Below are 22,298 nucleotides of genomic sequence, written 5' to 3'. Positions count from 1 at the left end.
TGATGGGAATCTTTCTTTACTTAAAGAAAGTTGACACTTCCATAAATAACATAACTAAGAATCACATCCACTTATAGAAATACACAAACATCAATCTTTCACAGCGATTTCATTGCAACGATATATATAAATAAGACAAATCAAAAAATTTATTTTATTCATAAAGCAGCGGAAAACACGTCCTTACAATGCAAAATTAACTGAAAAATTATGTAATCAAATATTCCTAACAAATCTATCATAACTTCCTAAGCTCAAAATTTGATCTTCGAATCCATGCGATCGTGATCCATTTCTTCGTGATTAGATTCATCTTGCTCTTCCATCAAGCTTCCTCTCTTTTCTTTGATCCTGCAAAACATTCAAATGTAATCTTGTCACATTATGTATTAAGAATCAATGAATAGGAACTTAATGGAGTTAGATAGTGGATATTACCTGAAGTAGAGCCATTTTTTTTTACTCTCCCATCTCTTAGATTCTTTAGGTCCTCTGGGCAGCTTCGTATCCAACGCCCCTTCTCTTGGCAGCAGAAACAGATGGCTTCTCCTGGAGCGACCACGAAAGCATGGTTGGTTGAATTACCAGACAAATATGCTCCATTACTTTTCCAAATCATTTCTAATTCAGCAGCAATAAGCATGTAAGTTAGGTCAATGAGGGTCGTGTCAAGATCCATCATATAATACTCTCTTACGAACTTATCATATGATTTAGGGAGTGACTGAAGAACCCAGTCTACAGCCAACTTCTTTGGAAAAGATACACCCAACATTGTCAACTTATCAATGTGTGATTTCATCCCTAGGACGTGAGTACACACGGATTTTCCATCTTCATGTTTCATTGCCAACAGGGCTTGAGTGATTTTGAACTTTTCAATTCTTTGATCTTGTGGGTTTGGGAGAACAATAGGAGGAGGTGGAGGAAGTGAAACCAAGCTAGTCCACAATGCAGGGATCAATCTTTCACCTTCATTGTGTAACAGACTTTCACTTTGAGCAGGAAAACCTTTTCCATAGGATTTGGGAAGACCACGGTTAGATTCAGACATCTACAAAACGGGAGAAAAATCAAGTTAGTTGATTGACTGAGTCCTTAATAAATCACCTAGATGAGATATTAAGGCTAGGACCCAACACAATACTCTAAAACTTAGGAGAGGGATGTCATAACCCAAAATGCAGAACATTTGAAGGTAAGTGAATGACGATTCACTAGTTTTCTACCATGAAAAACGAAAAAGAGATTAGGTTTTAAATGTATTGAAAAACTCCTAGATCCTTTGAGATTCATTGAACTTTTTAATGGCATGTTTAAATCTCGATATGCCCCTTGATTTGTGACTGGGATGCTGAGGATTACAAAACAGGGTGTGAATAACCATGCAAATTTACATGGTGCCCCCAATCTTACAGTCACCTATTCGATGTGCCGGTTAACCATACAAGCTCCACTGAACTATGACAAACATTGAGTCACCCTTCGCTACTTTTTCTTAGAACCATTTAGTGTGTCGGTTAACCACACACACTCCACTAACTTCTTCGCAAGGGTACAAAGTGTAATTTCATGGAATTGCATCAGAATCACTTTTGCCTAAAGTAACTAAGATTAGGAATTTTGTAAAAAACATTTAGACACTTTATACTTCATTATACTTTTAATGGAAAAGGTTTGTCCTATCCTACTCGTTCGGCTAACGACCCTCCACCAATCAAGGAAGCAGTGGGTGAGAGTGGACACCCATTAAACGACCATTTTATAGGCCATAACCTTATACCCCCCCTTATAGATCAGCTTCGTGAATGAGGCCTACTAACGGTAAGACTAGCAGTTTAAGTTATACTTATATAATACTAGACTTTTAATTTTATATACAGTATAAGGGTGTATTTTACACTTTTAAAATACTAGGTGGTCTAATTTAATAAATTACACTTTTAATTTAATTAAATGTAAATCATATCACTATGGATTTATTAACTCTCTTTTAATTATACACTTAATTAATTTAATAAAACCACAAGGGTGCAATTTGAAATTTTTCAAAAAAATTAGGGTTTTAGAATTTAAAATTTCAAAAATTAAACTTTTAATCAAACAATTTTAAATTCCAAAACTTGAGGGAAAGTCCTGAAACATTTCAAAAACATTAGGGTTTAGAATTTAAATGTTTCAAAATTAAACTTTTAATCAAAATTTTAAATTCCAAAACTTGAAGGCAAGTTTTGAAACTTTTCAAAACATTATCAAGAATATTCTATATCAACAATTCAAATAAGGCAATTAACAATTAATTATGGTTATCTAATTTGACCTGATCCAATTACTTGTAAGATAACTCACCAAATAACTTCAATAATTAAACATTATCTTATAAGGCAACAAATATTTGATTAATTGGCAATTATCTACTATTTTGGCAAGGGTAATCACCCAATATCATAAAAACCCGAATCTTATCAATAAAAATCGTTTTGGTAATCATCCTACAGCAAAAAGAGCATAAAATCCCGATTTTACCTCTGTCTGACCCCGGGACTCGCCGAGTCAGGGATTGGACTCGCCGAGTTCATCCACTGACTCGCCGAGTCAGTCAGGCAGAGAGCAAAAAATTTGGTTCTTCATGCAATAAACGATCAAATATGCATCAATTTCATCAACAAACAACCCTAGGCTCTGATACCACTGATGGGTTATGAGCAGTACATCATTCCTATGGTGTACATGCAAACCCTAAAGCTTTGGATCTAGTTTGTCTAATGAACATGCAATAATCATCCAAAGCCATAAACCCTAGATCTATCATAATATGAACCGAATTAAGGGTTTAGAAATTACCTTTGATTGTTATGTAGTAATAATAATCTATTCCTTCTTGTAATTGGCTTTAGAAAGCTTAGTGTCACAAATGTCACACCTCTAATGGCTCACAAACACCAAGAGCAAGAGGATGAAGAAGGAGAAAAGGAGAGGCACCCAAAAAACCGTCTAGAAACCCTAAGGAATCAGTTAGCCACGTTTATGGTTCCCTAGGGATCCTTAAATATGTGAGGCTATTAGGGTTATCTAACAAGGAAACCCTAATTTGACTGCTTTGGCCCTAAGCAGCCCATGGACTCCCTCCTTAGAAGCCTTGGACGATTTCTAATGGGTTTCCCCATAGAATTAATCAACTCCTCTAATAAGGAGTCCATTAGCCCAATATTCAACTATCACACAATTGATAGTTCTAGTCCCCTAAGTTTAATTAATCTCTTTTAGCCACAAAATTAATTATAGACTAATATTAATTAACCAATATGATTTCTCCTTTAATATATTATTCTCATAATATATTAATAAATCATAATTAATCCTCTCTCTCCATAATTCATCCTATCAAGTTGCTTTGGTGAAGGCAACCCAAAAGGACCATTCACCATCGGGTCAATTACATACCAAAATATTTATGCACTTAAACACTAATCCAATAGCACTGTGATTTGATTTTATAAAGGTTCATGTTGAGGATGGAAACGTTGAAGTATATTTTGTTAGATCCTATAACAGTTGGCTGATATCTTCACAAAGGCCTTACCGGAAGCTACGTTCAATCATATCATACAAGGGCTTGGAATGATAGAAGCTTACTCGGTTCTGAAATCCCCTTCGTAGTCGGAATTCACTGTTCACATTCCGAGCTTCAGAATGGTTCGGATTCTACTGTTCATCCGGGTTTCACAATGCTTCTGTATACTTTGTATATTAATGTTCTTCCGATTGATTCCAAGCTTAAAAATTCTTCGGAAGTTACTGTTTATTTATGCTTCTGAATTTATTTTCTTTATTATTTTTCTTTATGTCTGTTTAATATTTTTCAGAAAGTTTAAAAATCAAAAAAATATTTTCTTTATTTATGATTTATCTTTTTCAAAAAAACCAAAAATTAAAAAAAATATTTTTCTTTATTTATTTGAGTGTTATTTTTAGAATACGTTCTTGATTTAGGTACAACTTCTTGTTGCCACGATTCAGAACGATGGGGCAGGTATAATTCTGAATCTATGTACCAGTACGTGTCCATAGAAGCATGCTATTGCATGTTGTCCACAACCTCTGAGACTCTACGTTTGAAGCCTTAATGAAACTTTCGTTCCGATCGTTTCTTCCCAGTCAGTCTGACAATTTACATAAGTCACTGAGCTACCTGAATCTTCTCACACTAAGTTAAGAGTTGACTGTTTTGTAACTAATTTATAGCAGAGGTACACTTTCTCCTTCTAAACCAACCTTCTATTTCTCCATCAATTTCACATTCATAATCATAACCCTTGAGACTCTCAGCAATTACCACTATGGTTACACAACATCTGTGTTGATGATTTTAAAATCGTTATTACCACGATTTGAGTGAAACCTATTCGAAACCATTTTTGAATTGGCAGTGAACAATTAAGTGTTCTAGAATTTTCACCAATGAATTGATAATTAAAACCTTTTTTGATTTGTACCATTATTGTATAAAATCTCATTTTTATTTTTAAATGATCTTAATGAAATGTTCTCGACCTAAGATGCTTCTTCCTATAACATCCAGTTCTTTTATTTTACCTGAGATTTCCTTAATATCCAGCCACTTACATAATATCCAAACCATACTTGTTGTTATGGCTACACTGGTCAAACAACTACTTCTTTCAAATCTTCGAACTTCTGTTGAGTTTTGGAATTTGGTTGAAGCTTAAGCCACCCTTGCAGCCTAATTAAAAGAAGCCTTTCACTATTTCTTAACAAATAGATGATTGTAATTCAACGGGATGCCACACAAGCACGTCCGAGTCTCTCTTGACTCAGAAGGTAGAGATCGTTGCCCGGGATCCATCTGATTTCATCACAGAAACCCATCAATTTAATTTGCTTTATTTCTTTTTCTTTGGCACACTCTCGCATAAAAATCTTTATGGTTTTTCCAAGTTTGGCTCTTAATTCTGATTGATTGCTGTTATTCAAAGAACAGGGTATAGTGGAGTGACATCTTATTCCGAATGAGTCAAAACTGAAACGGCGGTTTCTTCGGGATAAGGATTCAAATCAGGCGCGTATATTTCAAATCCCTGACATCATGCGTGTCAGTTACAATAGTTCTGACACATGATTAGTTGACACGCTATCCCAGGCTACTTTTATGGGATATGGGAATGTCAAACTTCAACTTTCTCTCACCACTCATGACGTATAAAAGGGTCTTCGACGATCAATTTTCTCTCACAACTCACAAAAACTCTCAAGGCTAAAACACCTTTCTCTTTTAAATTATTATTCATCATCTTCTTCATTGCTAACATGGTTGGATCATCTAAAACAACATCTTTTGCTGATCAATCAACATCTGTAATCATGCTGAATTGAAGTCGGGTCAAAATATCATTCTTGATCTTGACTCCTCTCGATACAATGAAACCCTAAGGCCGATGATTGAATGTTGAGGTATTCTCTACTTGTTCAAGCTTTGACAATGGCAGAATTGATTCCTCTATTTAATCCTTCCAAGGCATACTCTTCTGTAACATACATTCAGGCTGATGAAATCATAACCTTCGAGGTTTCCACTAACAGGACCTCAATCAACAAAGGCCAATTTTGCACAATGTTAGGGCTTGATTCATTTGAAGGCCTTGTAGATTGAAACTCGATTTCCTCCACTGATCTCGTCAACATGTTTTACCATATGGTTTATATTGTATATATCTCCTTATTGTCCAAGTTTAGGAAACCCAATCTTCCTCCAATGTGGAACGAACTGTTCACATTGCTGTTCAAGAGCTTTTCAAAACGCGTTGCAGGACTAGACAATGCAAGTAAGCTCTTCTGTACAATTATCTATGGCCTTTACCATGGTACAAATATGGATTATGGCTCTATCCTATGGACTCAACCAATTCAGAGTACTGCCTCTTCCTCTAGCAACTCCAGGATCTCTTGCACTCGTTTTTGGTCGATAGTTGTTAAACGAGCCTTAGTTCATTTCAAGGTTCCTATCTCGGATGATTTGTGGTTTCTGCAATTTCGATCCTTCGTACGTCGACATTCATGATGTTTAACCCCATAAAGTTTAGTTTTGTTGGTTCGATTTTAGAAGTGATGTTAGCAAAGGTTCCCTCTGATAATGCAATTGTGAATGAGTATCGCAAGCAGCCTACTTCTTGTGCTTGCCCTATTACATATGACTTGCAAAAGGCGATTGAGGAGGCCAACAAACCGAAGAGGGGTGAAAAAAGAAAGTGAAACATTGGTCCTTCTGAGGTTGTGAAAACTCCGAAAAAGAAGATCAAGAAGCAAGCTCGAAAACCAAGATCCCCGTATCTAGTTGTTCAAGAGGCTTCAGAATCTAGAACTCACATTGATATTCAGGAGGATTCAGTTCGGAACGATGTTTATGACACAACTGCTACTTTGGAGCCACCAACAACTACACCAATTCTGAAGGTATCCACTTCATTTACATCTTCTACTCCCTTCTCTAATTTTTTTCAGATGAACACTCCATCATCCTTTCCGATTACCACTAAAACTCCAATCACCATTGCTCCACTACCACCAAAGATTTCTATGGGTGTTTCTCTTCCACATATTTCTATTCCTTTTTCTACCCCTATCTTTACTGATTTCACTGTTCGTCCCACTTCTACAACACCAGAAATCATTGTTACCAAGTCCGTTTTGGAGGAGGTACACACTTTAGTTATTCATGTCAACGTATCTGATACGGGGGAAGATGCCAACATTGGTGTGACTGAGGAACTAATCACTTCTACAGCTTCTTCCACTTTTGAGTTTGATCCAGATATTCTATTTGGGGATGATCAAGAGAATTTTCAAGATTTTGTTTTTATCCCCTTCACCATCAATCAAAAGAGTGATGATGATGAAGCCCCAATGACTAAAGGGGATTTTAAACATTTAAATGAAAAGTTGGATTCTATTGTGGAGTCATCTCAATCTGCATCTAATTATGAGTTTATGCTGAAGTCCCACTGAGAAACTATTGAGATACTCATGAAAGCAAATGCAAAAGTGCTTGAAGACTCAACCAAGGCAATTCAAGTTTCTAAGAAAACCATTTCAGAAACGACCGAAAAAATCGAAAAACTACTCCAAGATATTCGATCCTTTATGGATGAGTTCAGATCCTCTACTGACTCCAACACTGAAGCCATGAACAAGGTTATTGCAGGGTTCCGGACTTCCTTGCAGGCTGAAAAGGAAGCTCTTTCTCTCATTCGTTATGAGATCAAACAAAATAACACTGAATTGAATTATTCAGTTGTCTCCAAGATTGAGAAGCTTCAGTCTGATCATGTAGCAGAGAACAACCTTATGGATAAATTGATTGAGAAGACTATGAAACCCAGGTTCTCTCAGTAAAGCTAGAGTACACAAACAAGCACCTTGATGATCTAGAATCTGAGAAAATAGTTGTCAAAAGCTTTGTTTCTCAGATTAACTAGTACTTGCACAAGCTTGTGGAGACTCGTGACTCCTTACTCACAGTCTTGGTTCACCAACACCTTACAAAAAAACTTCAGCCAGTCTGGATTGCCCTCGGCCCACAACATAAGTCTGGCTTGCCCTCGGCCCACAACTTATGTATGGCTTGCTCCTCGGCCTAATCAATCCTTGATTAAAATACCGCTAAGCCCTCAGTACGAGTCTAACATGCCATTCCCCACCCTCAGCTCGTATCTGGAATGCTCATGAGTCCTCAGTATGAGTCAGGCATTCCCTTCCTGTCTCTCAGCTCATATCTGGCATACTCTGGGGTTTGTTGGCTACAACACGGAGCAGTACAACCTCAACCCAACCCACACAATATGTCGACAAATAACAAATAACTTGATATACAGATAAATAAACAGTATCACAAGCAGTCCTACAGATCTACCAGACTAGCATATCAATTCTATCATGCAATCTACATCATGCTCAGTATGCCAGCAATATCATGTTATCAAACCAATGGGCCGGCCTTGGTGCATTCGACCTGAAAGTATAGTGAAGAAGACTCACCTCACAAGTAGTTGAACTGATAAAATCTAACTCTGAATCTCAACTACCAACATGAATGCCTACAACCATCAAGTGACTAATTCCATCAAAATCTCAAAATACCCAAAATGTCCTTAAAATTCCAACTAGGTCAACCATGGTCAAAGTCAAAGTCAACGGTCAAGGTCAATAATCCATGTTGACCCAACTCGTCGAGTGTACCTCATGGACTTGTCGAGTTCTACAGAACTCAGAAAGTCAGGGAAAACCCTAGCCAACTCGCCGAGTTGTCAGGACAACTCGTTGAGTTTTCCCCAACTTAACATATACAGCTAATTCCTCGATTTCAGGGACTTTAAGGCTCAGATCTAAACTCCAAATGTGTCTACATGGATAAAGTTTCCATCTTTATCCTTTGGGACTACTCTAAATGCTCAAAAACCCTTCCACAAGCGTTGAAAACTAAAAGGCTTAACCATTAAGCATAAACCCTTGAGATCTAGAACCCAACTTAATCGAGGAGAGATTCATGCCTTAGAACGTCCCAAAGGTGGGTGCTTTATAGACATGCATGTCCAATGCATGTCTTGAACCAAAAATAAGCCAAAAAGGGGAAATATAACCTAAACTCCATGCATGGCATCAAAACTTGGCAAAGGACAAGATCTAACCCACTCCATGGTCACCTTGACCTGGAGATTCATAAAGTTGCAAACTTTATGCAGCCCATCCATTGCAACACCTAATAAAAAGGCATAAAAGGGACCAAACTCAAGATCTAGCTACATAAATAGATTAAAATTCATATCTTGAATACCTACAATGGTCCAAAGAGTGCCGAACTGCAGATGTGAGGTTAGCTTGCAAGATCCTTGCCTCCTTCCTTTAATCTTCTCCCTCTTTACTCCAAAAAGCCATACACTAACTCACACAATAAGGTGGAAATGAATATTAGGGTTACAAGGCCGATATTAGGGTTTGGAGGCTGATAAAATATCAGTCTCAAAGACTTAAGGAGGTTATATTAGGTGCAAACCCTAAAATTTAGGGTTTCTCATTAAGCTGCCAACTCGTCAAGTTTTCCTCTCCAACTCGTCGAGTTGGTTAAAAAACATGTGCGGCCCAAAGTCGTTCAACACGTCGAGTTGAGGCCATCAACTCGATGAGTTCCAAGGGAAACTTGGCTTTTAAATACTTAATCTCATACCTGGTAATGAGGATGTACAACTCTCCCTGACTTGGACTAGGCTTTGTCCTTAAAGCTTGTTGCGATGAACAAATCCGCACAATGCTCCCGCATCTCAGCCTCTGGCTCCCAAGTCCACTCGGATCCCCTCTGATGTTGCCACTGTACCTTTACCAAAGGTACCTCCTTGCTACGTAGAACCTTTACATTCCTTTCTATAATAGATACCGGCCTCTTGACATATTTCAAGCGCTCATCAACATGAATATCATCCAATGATACCACTGCATCATTGTCTAAAATGCACTTCCACAACTGTGAAACGTGCAAAGTGCTATGAATCTGACTGAGCTCCTCCGGAAAATCCAATCTATAAGTAACCTTGCTAACCGTGGAAATAAACTAAAATGGTCTAAGAAATCAGAGACCCAACTTCCCCCTCTTCCTGAAGCGAATCACACCTTTCCAAGGTGAGACATTCAGCAAAACAATGTCACCGACCTAAAACTCCAACTCAAATAGGCGTCGATTGGCATAGCTCTTCTGCTGACTCTGTGCAATCTGCAATCTCTATCTGATCTACTAGATCATCATGGAAGTCTGCAGAACCACTTTCGTCTGACCGATGACCCTGTGGTCAACCTCGCCCCAACAGACTGGGGTGCGAAATCTCCGCCTATACAAAAGTTCAAAAGGCAGAGCACCGATACTGGAGTGAAAACTGTTGTTGTAGGAGAAATCAGCAAGAGGTAGGTAGGAGTCCCAACTCCCACCAAAATCAATAATGCAAGCTTGCAACATATCCTCGAAGGTATGAATGGTCCGCTCACTTTGGCCGTCAGTCTGCAGATGTTAAGTTGTGCTAAAATGCAACCTCGTGCCTTGTTCCTGATGAAACTTCTGCAAGAATCGGGAGGTGAACCGAACATCACGGTCTGAAACAATAGATACAGGAACCCCATGGTGAGCAACGATCTCGCGAATATACACATCGGCTAATTTCTCGAACCACGAGCTCTCCCGAATTGCTAAGAAGTGGGCACTCTTGGTTAATCGGTCCACAATGACCCAAATACCATCAAAATCCTTTGTCGTCTTTAGCAACTTGGTGAAAAAGTCCATCGATATCTGCTCCCATTTCCACATGGGAACCTCCAAAGGTTGCAGCGTTCCATACGGCCTCTGATGCTCGGCCTTGACCATCCTGCAGGTCAAGCATCTCTCGACGTATCAAGCTATCTCTTTCTTCATGCACAGCCACCAATAACTCAATCTTAGATCCCGATACACCTTGGTCGCCCCCGGGTGAATAGAGAAGCGAGACTTATGAGCCTCCTCCAGCACGATCTTTCTAAACCCACCAGACATAGGAACCCATATCCGACTGCAACAGGTCAACAACCCACGACTATCCGAAACAAACCTAGTAATCTCACCCCTGGTCCTCTCAATCTTCCAATTCTCCTCTCGAACACCCGTAGTCTGAGCCTCCCTAATCAAACCTATAAGTAGAGAATCCAAATATATATATATATATATATATATATATATATATATATATATATATATATATATATATATATATATATATATATATCACCGAAATAGAAGATCCAGCCGACTTGTGGCTTAGGGCATCCGCTACCACATTTTCTTTACCCGGATGGTAAAGGATCTTACAGTTATAATTCTTGACTAAGCTCAGCCACTTGTGCTACCTCATGTTCAGGTTAGCTAATCCATAATATGCATCAAACTCTTGTGGTCCGTGTAGATAGTACAGAGGACTCCATAAAGGTAATGTCTCTAAATCTTAAGGGTGAAAACCACCGCCTCTAACTCAAAATCATGCGTGGGATATCTCGTCTCATGTGGCTTCAACTGCCACGAAGCATAAGCTATCACCCATCCTCTTTACATGAGGACTGCTCCCAAGCCGATGATGGATGCATCACAAAAAACCACAAAATCCTCAATTCCCTTTGGGAAGGTCAAAATTGGGGCCTCGCAAAGTCTCTGCCGAAGGGTCTCAAATGCGGACTGTTGCTCAATGCCCTACTAGAAATCCACCCCTTCCTCATCAGACGAGTGAGTGGTACTACAATCTTAGAGAAATCCTGAATAAATCTCTGATAGTACTCTGCCAAACCCATAAAGCTCCTGATATCCGAGGGACATTTTGGAACCTCCCACTGCATCACTACCTCGATTTTGGCTGGATCAACCAAAATCCCGTCTTGGTTAACGAGGTGTCCAAGGAACCGAACCTCTCGCAACCAAAACTCACACTTCGAGAACTTATCATAAAGCTGTTATCGCCTCAAAATCCCCAAAAGCTTGTGAAGATGCTCCTCATGCTACTCTCTGGTCTTGGAATACACCAAGATATCATCAATGAACACAATAACTGAGTAATTGAGCATCGACCTGCATACCCGATTCATCAAACCCATAAGTATCGCAGGCACATTGGTGAGCCTAAATGGCATCACCACGAACTCGTAATGCCCATAACGAGTCCGGAACGTGGTTTTCTCCACGTCCTCCTCCCTCACCCTGACCTGATGGTACTCAGACCTCATATCAATCTTGGAGAACCAAGATGCTCCCTGCAACTGATCAAAGAGATCATCAATCCGTGGAAGGGGATGACGTTTCTTCACCGACAACTTGTTCAACACCTTATAATCGATGCACATCCGGTGCAAACCATCCTTCTTCTTGAAAAATAGAAACGGTGCTCCCTACAGAGAACTACTCGGACGGATGAACTGCTTGCCTAGCAACTCTTTCAATTGATATGACAGCTCCTGCATCCCAGGCGGTGCCAATCCGTACGACGAATTAGCAATAGGGGTCGCACCTGGCACAATGTTGATCCTGAATTCTCCCTTCCTCTCAGGAGGAAAACCTGGTAACCCCTCCAGGAATACATGAGGGAACTCCCTAACAACTGGAACGTTAGAAACCGACACCTGATCTCCAACCTGCGTGTCCACCACATAAGCCAAGTAACCTGCACACCAGTGCTGAATATACTGTCGATCCCTAGTTGCCGAACAAAACCCTAAACCCAACCTGGTACCCTCTCCATAAATAACGCAAACATCTCCCATGGGAATCGGAATTAAATTGATCGAAAAGGAAACCCCAAAGATCTCCAGAACGCAACCCTGAAAAACGGACGAAGCAAAAACCCCATATAGAAACTCGCAACGGACAGTCCAACTCCCCATATGGGCAAAGCAAACTCCCTACTGAAAGACCAAGAAACAAAGTATCGACTTGCACCCGAGTCAAACAACACTAAAGTAGGTAATGAGTTCACTAGAAATGTACCTACCAAAGGTACAAACAAATGAGCATAAAACAAACATAATCAATAAGATAAGGGATAGAAACATACTAGTCACAACATCTAGTGCTTTCCTGGCCTCCTCTGCAGTGAGCTAGAAAGTACTACCTCGAGCCTCAGGGGCTCCGCCATGCCCTGACTCCCGTCAGTGATCCTCAAACTAGCCAGTGTTGGAGCCAACACCGGCCTGGCAGAAAGCGATGGACGGTTGGCCTTCACATTGCCAACCTGGTCGTAATGATAACAAATCCTGGAACTGAGTGTTAAAGCCTGCTGGTGGCAATCCCTCGCCATGTGACCCTGACTGCCACAATTGTGGCACCCCGACGATGATCAACAAGCACCCTCGTGTGCCTTGTCGCACTTCCCGCAAGTGCGGCACTTTCGGCCCCCAGATATGACATCAACGGTCTTAAACCGATTTGGCGCAGGTTGCGACGGTGCTGGGGCCGGCCTCTACTCTCTCGTTTGCATATCAATCTCAATCTCACATCGCCTGACGGCTCCATGCATCTCCAACAATGAACTGTAGCGCTGAGTAGAAACATTCTTCCTGATCCTCGTCTTGAGCAGGCTCAAGTAACGGGTCATCTGATCCTGCTAAGATGCAGCAAACTCAGGGCAGAACATAGCCCTCTCTGTGAACATCTTGGTGATCTTTGTCACCGTCTCGGTACCATAAAATAAAGGACCTAGGCTATTAGTCATCATATAATCAAACAATTCTATCATGCGATTCCTAAAGATCCCTAGTCTATCACTAGCATGTTGTTCTAACATAACACGATATCAAATAATAGTATGGTATTTTGGGGTCTACTTACTGGCTCTAGTTGATCATACACATCGCATCCTCCTTAAGTATTTTGAAAACCTTTTCCTTAGTTTGAGACTGGATTCACACGAGTATTCCTCCAATTCACTCAAACCAAGGCTCTGATACTAACTTGTAACATTCGAAAAATTCTGGAAAAATTTAAACTTTTAAAATAAACCACAAACCATTGTTGTTTACAAATTGTTTTTAAATTAAGTTTCACATCAGAGAAACCCCAAAATCATAAAAACAAAATATGAGGAGGTGCACGATCACGCCTTCGCCTTCATACGATCCTCTGAGGTGCCTGAAATATAATCCAAAATTGTAAGCCCAAAGCTTAGTGAGTTCCCCTAAAATACCAATACATAACAAATAGCACAAAATATAATAATATGCAATGGGCCCACAGCTTAACAGACTGGATTACCCCTGAGCCCACAACATAAGTCTGGTTTGCCTTCAGCCCATAGCTTATGTCTGGCTTGCTCCCCGACCTAATCAGTCTTTGGACTGAATACCGCTAAGCCCTCAGTATGAGTCTAGCATGAGCTTCCCGACTTTCAACTCGTATTTAAAATGCTCATGAGTCTGCAGTATGAATCTGGCATGCCCTTCCTGGCCATCAGCTCATATCTGGCATAATAGGGGTTTGTTGGCTACAACACGAAGCAGTACAACCTCAACCCAACCCACACAATATGTCGACAAATAAGAAATAACTTCATATACAGATAAATAAACAGTATCATAGGCAGTTCTACAGATCTACCAGACTAGCATATCAATTCTATCATGCAATCTACATCATGCTCAGTATGTCAACAATATCAGGTTATTAAACCAATGGGCTGGCCTTGGTGCCTTCGACCAGAAAGTATAGTGAGGAAGACTCAACTCACAAGTAGCTGAACTGATAAAATATAACTTCAAATCCCGGCTCCCGACTTGAATGCCTACAACCATCAAGTGACCAATTCCATCAAAATCTCAAAATACCCAAAATGCCCTCAAAAGTCCAACTAGGTCAACCACGGTCAAAGTCAAAGTCAACGGTCAAGGTCAACAGTCCATATTGACCCAACTCATCTAGTGCACCTCTTGGATTCGTCAAGTTCTACAAAACTCAGAAAGTCAGGGAAACCCCTAGCCAAATCGTCGAGTTGTCTAGACAACTCGATGGGTTTTCCCCAACTTAACACATAAAACTGATTCCTCGATTTCAGGGACTTTAAGGCTCAGATCTAAACTCCAAATGTATCTAAAAGCATAAAGTTTCCAACTTTATCCCTTGGAACTACTCCAAATGCTCAAAAACCGTTCCATAAGGCTTGAAAACTCAAAGGATTAACCATTAAGCACAAAATCCTTGAGATCTAGAACCCAACTTAATCCAAGAGAGATTCTAGCCTCAAAGACGTCCCAAAGGTGGGTGCTTTATAGACATGCATGTCCAATGCATGGCTTGAACCAAAAATGAGCCAAAAGGGGAAATATGACATAAACTCCATGCATGGCATCAAAACTTGGCAAATGACCAGATCTAACCCACTCCAAGGTCACCTTGACCTATAGATTCATAAAGTTGCGAACTTTATGAAGCCCTTCCATTGCAACACCCAAGAAAAAGACTGAAAAAGGGACCAAACTCAAGATCTAGCTACATAAATAGATAAAAATTCATATCTTGAATACCTACATGGTCCAAAGAGTGACAAACTGCAGATGTGAGCTTAGCTTGCTAGATCCTTGCCTCCTTCCTTCAATCTTCTCCCTCTTTACTCCAAAAAGCCACACACTAACTCACACAATAAGGTGGAAATGAAGATTAGGGTTACAAGGCCAATGTTAGGGTTTGGAGGCTGATAAAATATCAGTCTCAAGGACTTAAGGGGTTATATAGGGTGCAAACCCTAAAATTTAGGGTTTCTCATTAAGCTGCCAACTCGTCGAGTTTTCCTCTCCAACTCGTTGAGTTTGTCCAAAAAGATGTGCGGCCCAAAGTCGTTCAACACATCGAGTTGAGGCCATCAACTCAACGAGTTCCAAGGGAAATTTGGCTTTTAAATACTAAATCTCATACCTGAGAATTAGGATGTTAACACGTTGTGATAGGGAAGGTATCCACACCCCTTATAAGGAATGCTTAGTTCTCTTTCCCAATCGATGTGGGATTAAGTGCAGCTAACCTGCCTGCCTTTTATATTAAAGCATTCGACAATACTTTGATCTTCATTGATCTTGTTATTTAATTCACGTCTCTTATAGAGTCTGTCAATCCTAGTAATTATTGTTTCATCCGTGGTAATAGCCAGGATCCCATGATTTGTTTTACGATCCTCAGGCTTCAGAAGTATTTGAGAAACCTGAATATAAGTCAAGGATCCTACCCCTAATAGTTATTAACAATGCTTTGATAGGTAGATATTGAAAAATGTATCATATGTTGTACATCTATGAATCCGTGAACATGACAAACAAGATGATTGTCTTGTCTTTCAACAACAACAAAAAAAAGAAATATATAAAAAAAAGGTGGGATTATCAATTGTACGAAGATTTGTGCGCGGTCGACCACTATTTGAATCAAGGATTATATTAAAACAAATCGAGAGTGGAAGATGATAGTGAGCTGATTAAGGGGTTGATGGAATGCATACATAAGTTGTCATTTTCGAAAGAAGATGAGTTAAAGATTCACATCGAGCTCCCCAAATATAAGGTACACAAGGGAGTTTTGGGGTTTCGATGGCTACAAAAATGAGATTAATGATTTCACCAGGCATGACCGTATAACATATGTAGGCTTTAAAGATACAAAGAAAATTTACCTCACTTATTTCTTTATTTAACTACTAGTAAAGTGGTGGGTTTCATATGAATGGTCACATCAACACTTAAAAAGTTTGTCATTAAGGTGTTAACAGGGCTGGTCCTAAGTTATCTTAGGCCCGGTGCAAATACAAAAAAAAGGCCCCATGAAAATAAGTTTATATAAAAAAAATTATGTGAGGATATATATATATATATATATATATATATATATATATATATATATATATATATATATATATATATATATATATATATATATATATATATATAATATGCTCATATTGGCGACTTTATTGTTGTTGTGATCAAAGAGGCAATTCCAAATCATAACTATAATTGTTCGTACTTGTAACAAACTTAAATGTGAAAACGGTATGATAATACGATATGATGACAATGCTTCAGTTTTCATTGATCAAGAAGGAAATCTAAAAGGAACGTGAGTTTTTGGTACGATTGCCTGAGAATTGATATATATATATATATATATATATATATATATATATATATATATATATAGGTTTAGCTTCTATGGAAAACAAAAAAACCCTAAAAATAAAAAAAAATACATAAAAAATACTTAGAGACCACAAAACTTTTTTTTGAATTTTTTTATGAAAAAATAGCAACTTTTACTTTAAATTCGCTGAAAAATTAAAAAAAAAAAAACAATTTAAAAAATATAATAAAATAAAAATAATAAAAATTGATTATTATTTTTTATTTTTTTCAACGATTTTATGAAAAACCTACGATTTTCCTATACAAAAAATAAAAAAGAAGTTTTGTGATCTCTAAATATTATTTTATGTATTTTTATGATTTTTGAAGTTTTTTTGTTTTCCGAATAACTCTTCCCTATATATTGATTTACAACAAAATTGTTTAATTACTCAAATTGTGAAAGTATAAAAGTTTGGAAGGCAAACTTGTAACTTATGGAAATTGATTTATTAAATGGAATTAACTACTAAATTTGAGGGGTATTTATGTAACTTCTATTTATTTAAAAGAAAAAATATTGATTTAAATAAAAAGATGAAATTAGGTGGGATCGAACCCACATCAAAGATGAATGAGCGCGCGTAGGGAATGAGATTTTGTTAGCTAGCAAAGTGACATTTACGATTCATTTTTGAAGAAAGAAATATAAATACACACATTATAAGTATATAATTTTGTTAAATTTTGGCCCTAGTTTTTTCGGAGCCGCCACGGATCCTGTACGGCTGCATATCCTGCACAACCTTAGGGTCGTCCCTTGGGGTTAAGTCTTACATGTAGCTTATCACGATGTGAACAAAGTGGAGCATATTTGAACAAGTAGCTCATTAGTTGAAAAATAATTAGAAATATGGAAATATATAATAACTTATAATAGAGAAAACTGCAAAATTGGTCCTTCGGTATGCATTTTTTCTTAGGTTTGGTCTAGACCTCGATTTTGTTGGATTGAGGTCCTTTTGAGCTAGTTTCTTGTGGTTTTGGTCCCTTGGAAAACTAAAAAGACTGAAATGTCATTTAATTTTATTTTTATATTTTTAATACTTTTTTTATATTTTATTAATTAAAAAGCAAAAAATGACCTCTCTCTCTCTCTCTCTCTCTCTCTCTCTCGTCAGTAATGAAAACCCTACCCTCATCTTCTTCTTCCCTAAATCACCTTGTGTTCCTCCCATTTTCTACCCTCATCTTCTTCTTCCCCAACCCACCTTGTGTTCCTCCCATTTGCACCTTCGCCCATCTCTAAAATCTATTCTCATGGCTCTCTCTCTCTCTCTCTCTCTCTCTCTCTCTCTCTCTCTCCCATCAGTAATGAAAAGTAACAAAACTCTACCCTCATCTTCTTCTTCCCCAACCCACCTTATGTTCCTCCCATTTTCTACCCTCATCTTCTTCTTCCCAACCCACCTTGTGTTCCTCCCATTTGCACCTTCACCCATCTCTAAAATCTATTCTCATGGCATAATTTGTTCATTCAAACATATTTCTTAATTTGTTTTATCAGAAGTTTGAGATGATCCAACAATTAATAATGTGTTATCTAATCGACAATGGAGAAGAAAAGAGCTAACGGAGCACTTGTGGAACTTTTGTGAGCAACCGAAGAAGATGGAAAACAAATGCTTCGATTTAATAGATTATACATAAAAACACAAAAGAATATACAGACCTTATTGAACCAGATGTTCTTATAAACACGATTATTGGGGTTTCTCACTAAGTGTGTGTGTGTGTGTGTGTTTTTTATATGAAATTCTTTTCTAAGGGCATTTTCAACCCACCTCCAAACTTTATTTCTTCCCCCATTCTTCTCCAACCTTACCTCATTTTCACCTCTATTTGTGGAGATATGAATAGTATTCCCTCATATATTAGGGAATACTATTCATATCTCCAAAAATAGAGGTGAAGTTTGGTTGCCAATTTTAGTGCTTCTCATTTTTATTTTATACATTTCTAGTTTATTTTATCTACTAATTATAATTTAAATGCAATATTTAATATTTATAATATTATGTTATATACTAATTTATATTAATTAGTCATAAATATAAAGTTTAATTAGTAGACGGGTGTATTTGATAATATATATAAGTTATAAAAATAGAATATTCTACGAATATACTTTTTGGGGTAAAAGATCGGGTAGAAAATGGAGTATGGTTGGAGATGAAACATTATTTACTTTATTTTTTATTCCATTTATGGGGGGAAATGGAGATTGGTTGGAGATGGTTTAAGGAATTGGAGAAATAACCTCGTTCCATCGTCTCTGTTATGCTACTCCAACATCAACCAATAATCTTTTAGATTAAACTCAGAATCAACTGAGGACTTTTTTATTCTTCAATTGATGATCTGCATAATCATCAAAAAGTGTCGTCGATCGACTACCTTCAAATGATTTTCCAGAATATACAAAACGATCGATTAACATATGATATTAACGAAATCAGATCTAGAATTTATGAAATCAAATGGATTAGAATAAAATCAAGAATTTGTGAATCAATCAGTCGTCTAACTTGTTCAACCATCAGGACCATTTTTGCAGTTTTATCCTTATAATATTCGCTAATTGGTATATTTTATTTTTGTAGTACCATTCTAAAAATGAAACCAACTTGAATGAATAAAACTAAAGGATTTAGATTACATAAAATATAACCTGACTTTAAGAAAGAGGTATGATATGCACGATAAGATTGAGCTGATTATCTAAAACGACTCGAACGTTCAAGATTCAAATGAGTGGTTGGAGGAGGAAGAATATACTCTCGTGTTTTATGGTGATGACTTGAGATGAGATGTAGTTGCGGAGGCTATAGTAGTGGATGAGGAGTCTTGTTCTACAAGAATGGTTTGGAGGAAAGTGGTGTTAAGTCAAGCTTACGATCTAGAGAACAACATTTGATAGACAAAGATGAAAAGGAAAATGATATTGGGACTTAAAAAGTGGTTGCATAACAAGTTGTAAATGACGAACCTGAATATGAGGAGTTGGGCAATTTGTAAATCGCATTTCAAAGTCTAAATAACACTTTTTTTTGTCATATCCTTGTTTTAGAACTTATTTGAGCTAATAGTATTGGTTTTTAGTTTATTTATTAATTATAACTGGGTGAAGTAAAATTAGTATTAATTTTTAATAGGCAATAGCCATTATCACTACGTAACATATAGATAGGTTGTCATTATTTGCTCATTATCGTCCTCAATAACCGTGCACGTATAATGAAATGTTTGTGACAAAAACACTAAGGATTTTATACATCACAAGTTTCCATATCACTCCTCTTTTCTCTTTCAACTTAGGCTTTGATCAAGTTTCAACCAAGATGTCATTTTTCTCACATGTAACTCCTTAATAAAAATGGCTTAAAATACAATATAAACGGCTCTAAAGTCTAAAGTCCCACACTCAGATAGGCCCAACACTTGGATACGCCGCAATAAGCCCAATTCAATTGATTAGCCCAAAACATTATGTAAATCCATTACATTATTACTCCAAATTGTCGAACTTTGATTTTAACAAAATCAAGTCAGCTCATTAATGTTTCCTAAAACCCTATAAGTGGACTTTATTTTCTCGACATACAGTTTAATCCTTTTTTTTTTTGACCTCTCCTCCCATACCTCGAATATTTAATGATAATATATTTCTTGCATTTATTATAGTTAAATTCTCATTCAAAAACGTCTACATATAGCTATACCGAATAATTTCTTGACGTTTAAGAATTTACCAGATGTATTATGTTATGTCATATGAATGACTTCGAATACATGTTGCTTTGTTGGGGTCATATAACTACTTTACATCACAGAGTCCAGTTCCATCATCACAGAATCCATCACGATCTAGAAGCTTCTGTGGTGGAGCACTTAACAATGGAGAAGATGGACTTCCATAAGCATTTCGTCTACTGTTTCCACATCCTAAGCTTGTTCTAGTGCTAACTCCTGTTACAGGATTTGTTCCACTTGCATACTTGCAAAGAGCCTACATTACAAATATAGTTTAATTACAACATATACTGAAAAAAAATATCATATTTTATAAGTTAAAACTGTATTTAATGAGTGGAAAGTGGAAAGATACCAGTTTTTGGGGAAGATCCAAAACAGCATCACTAAAGTCAGCACCTTCAATAACAGCACGTCCAAGATCACTGCGTGTGAGAACTGTTCTTACAAGAATGGCATTTGTGAGATTAGCTTCATTTAAGACCATACGATCCATTAATGTGTCACTTAGATCTGCTCCTGTTAAGAAATAAGGTCAAGGGTTTGATTAGAAATAATTATTAGGTTTGTTTTATGTTCAATGGATGAAAGGTTTTGTTACCTGTGAAATTTGCTTTGTAGGCTACGGCTTTCTCCATATATGCACCATTGAATGTTGAACCACTGAAATCTGATTCTCTCATATCAGCAGATGTGAAGTTTGCTCTCCTGCATAATGTGTTTTTGTTAAAGGATGAAGGAAGATTGAACTGAAATTCAACAAATCATTTGGTAAATTGACTTGTTTTCTGCTCAATAAAAGTTTCGTAATCTGTTCTTCGTAGTCAAGGCTCATTATCGTTCAAATGTTTACTGAGATAACAAATTTATTAATTTGGAAAACGAAATCAACAAGTTACCTGAAGTTCTCGTTCACATGAACTGTCTTCCTGTGAAGAACAATTCAACAAAATCAATCAAAATTTAGCTGAATCCGCAACTATACAACAAAACTTTGATAATAAATTTGTAAAATTTACTTGAGGTCAGCAGAACCGAATTGAGCAGCTGATCCGATTCCGAATTCACCTCTTACATCTGCTTCAAACTTGTTGAGATCAGCCAAAGCAGAGAAATCAGAGCTAAACGTAATGACCGCAGCTGCCAATGCAGTCGAAACCAGAGCTTTCCATCTCTTCGGCTGTACTTTATCTATATTATCTGCAACATCCGATGTATTTTAAGCAAAATTAAACCACAAGATCGATCAAACATGTTATCAAATATCAAAATTGAGAAAAGGAAAATGAAAACGAAAGAAACTTCAGTTTAGTTTATGGATAAGAATACCTTTGGTACAAGTCGCATTTTGTGGATTCAGTTGACATATTATGGATTTTGAGGGAGGATTTGAGTTTAGATGATTGAAGGAGCCATGAGAAAGTGGGCTTTTTAGGGATTTGACTGGTAGCGATGAAAGCGTAGTGAGCGCCATATCCGTGTGTATCAGAGGGAGGAGCAAGGTGGATGCGGAAGTGGAACAGAAATGGATTAGATGAACGTGAGAAGCACGTGAGGGAGTAAATTGTCTTTGGTTGGGTATATTTTTTTTATATAATTTTTTTGATATCTACTCAATAAAATTAAAAGTATTAATCAATTAATAAAACAAAAAAATTTGTTTTATATTAAAAATGTGAGTATGCATGTGTTATCCAAGAAAACGTACATATTCGTTATATTTTGATAATAAGACGTGTATAATTAACCGACATATCATTTGAAATTAGTGGGGAGAAAGGTGGCATGGCCTTCCCGGTTTTAAGCATGGCCTTCTCGGT

The 22,298-nt window shown here is 37.5% G+C and overlaps 2 protein-coding genes across 2 annotated transcripts; both read right to left on the bottom strand.

The window, feature by feature from the left end:
- Window positions 1–11,961: 11,961 nt before the first annotated feature.
- Window positions 11,962–12,453, bottom strand: LOC111913879 (uncharacterized). The gene has a single exon (XM_023909593.1). It carries the CDS (start codon window positions 12,451–12,453, stop codon window positions 11,962–11,964), a length of 492 nt encoding a protein of 163 aa, XP_023765361.1.
- A 7,922-nt stretch (window positions 12,454–20,375) lies between these two features.
- On the bottom strand, window positions 20,376–22,022 carry LOC111913889 (thylakoid lumenal protein TL20.3, chloroplastic). The gene is made up of 6 exons (XM_023909602.3): window positions 21,808–22,022; window positions 21,498–21,678; window positions 21,378–21,407; window positions 21,080–21,186; window positions 20,834–20,997; window positions 20,376–20,734 (listed from the first exon to the last, which is right to left on the bottom strand). Exons 1-6 carry the CDS (start codon window positions 21,950–21,952, stop codon window positions 20,543–20,545), a joined length of 819 nt encoding a protein of 272 aa, XP_023765370.1. The 5' UTR covers window positions 21,953–22,022; the 3' UTR covers window positions 20,376–20,542.
- Between the last annotated feature and the right edge of the window lie 276 nt (window positions 22,023–22,298).

Source organism: Lactuca sativa, chromosome 6, assembly GCF_002870075.4.
Source record: "Lactuca sativa cultivar Salinas chromosome 6, Lsat_Salinas_v11, whole genome shotgun sequence".
In the NCBI taxonomy this organism is placed as follows: domain Eukaryota; kingdom Viridiplantae; phylum Streptophyta; class Magnoliopsida; order Asterales; family Asteraceae; genus Lactuca; species Lactuca sativa.
Note: the sequence above shows the minus strand (reverse complement) of the source record. Positions and strands in the feature narration are given on the sequence as shown.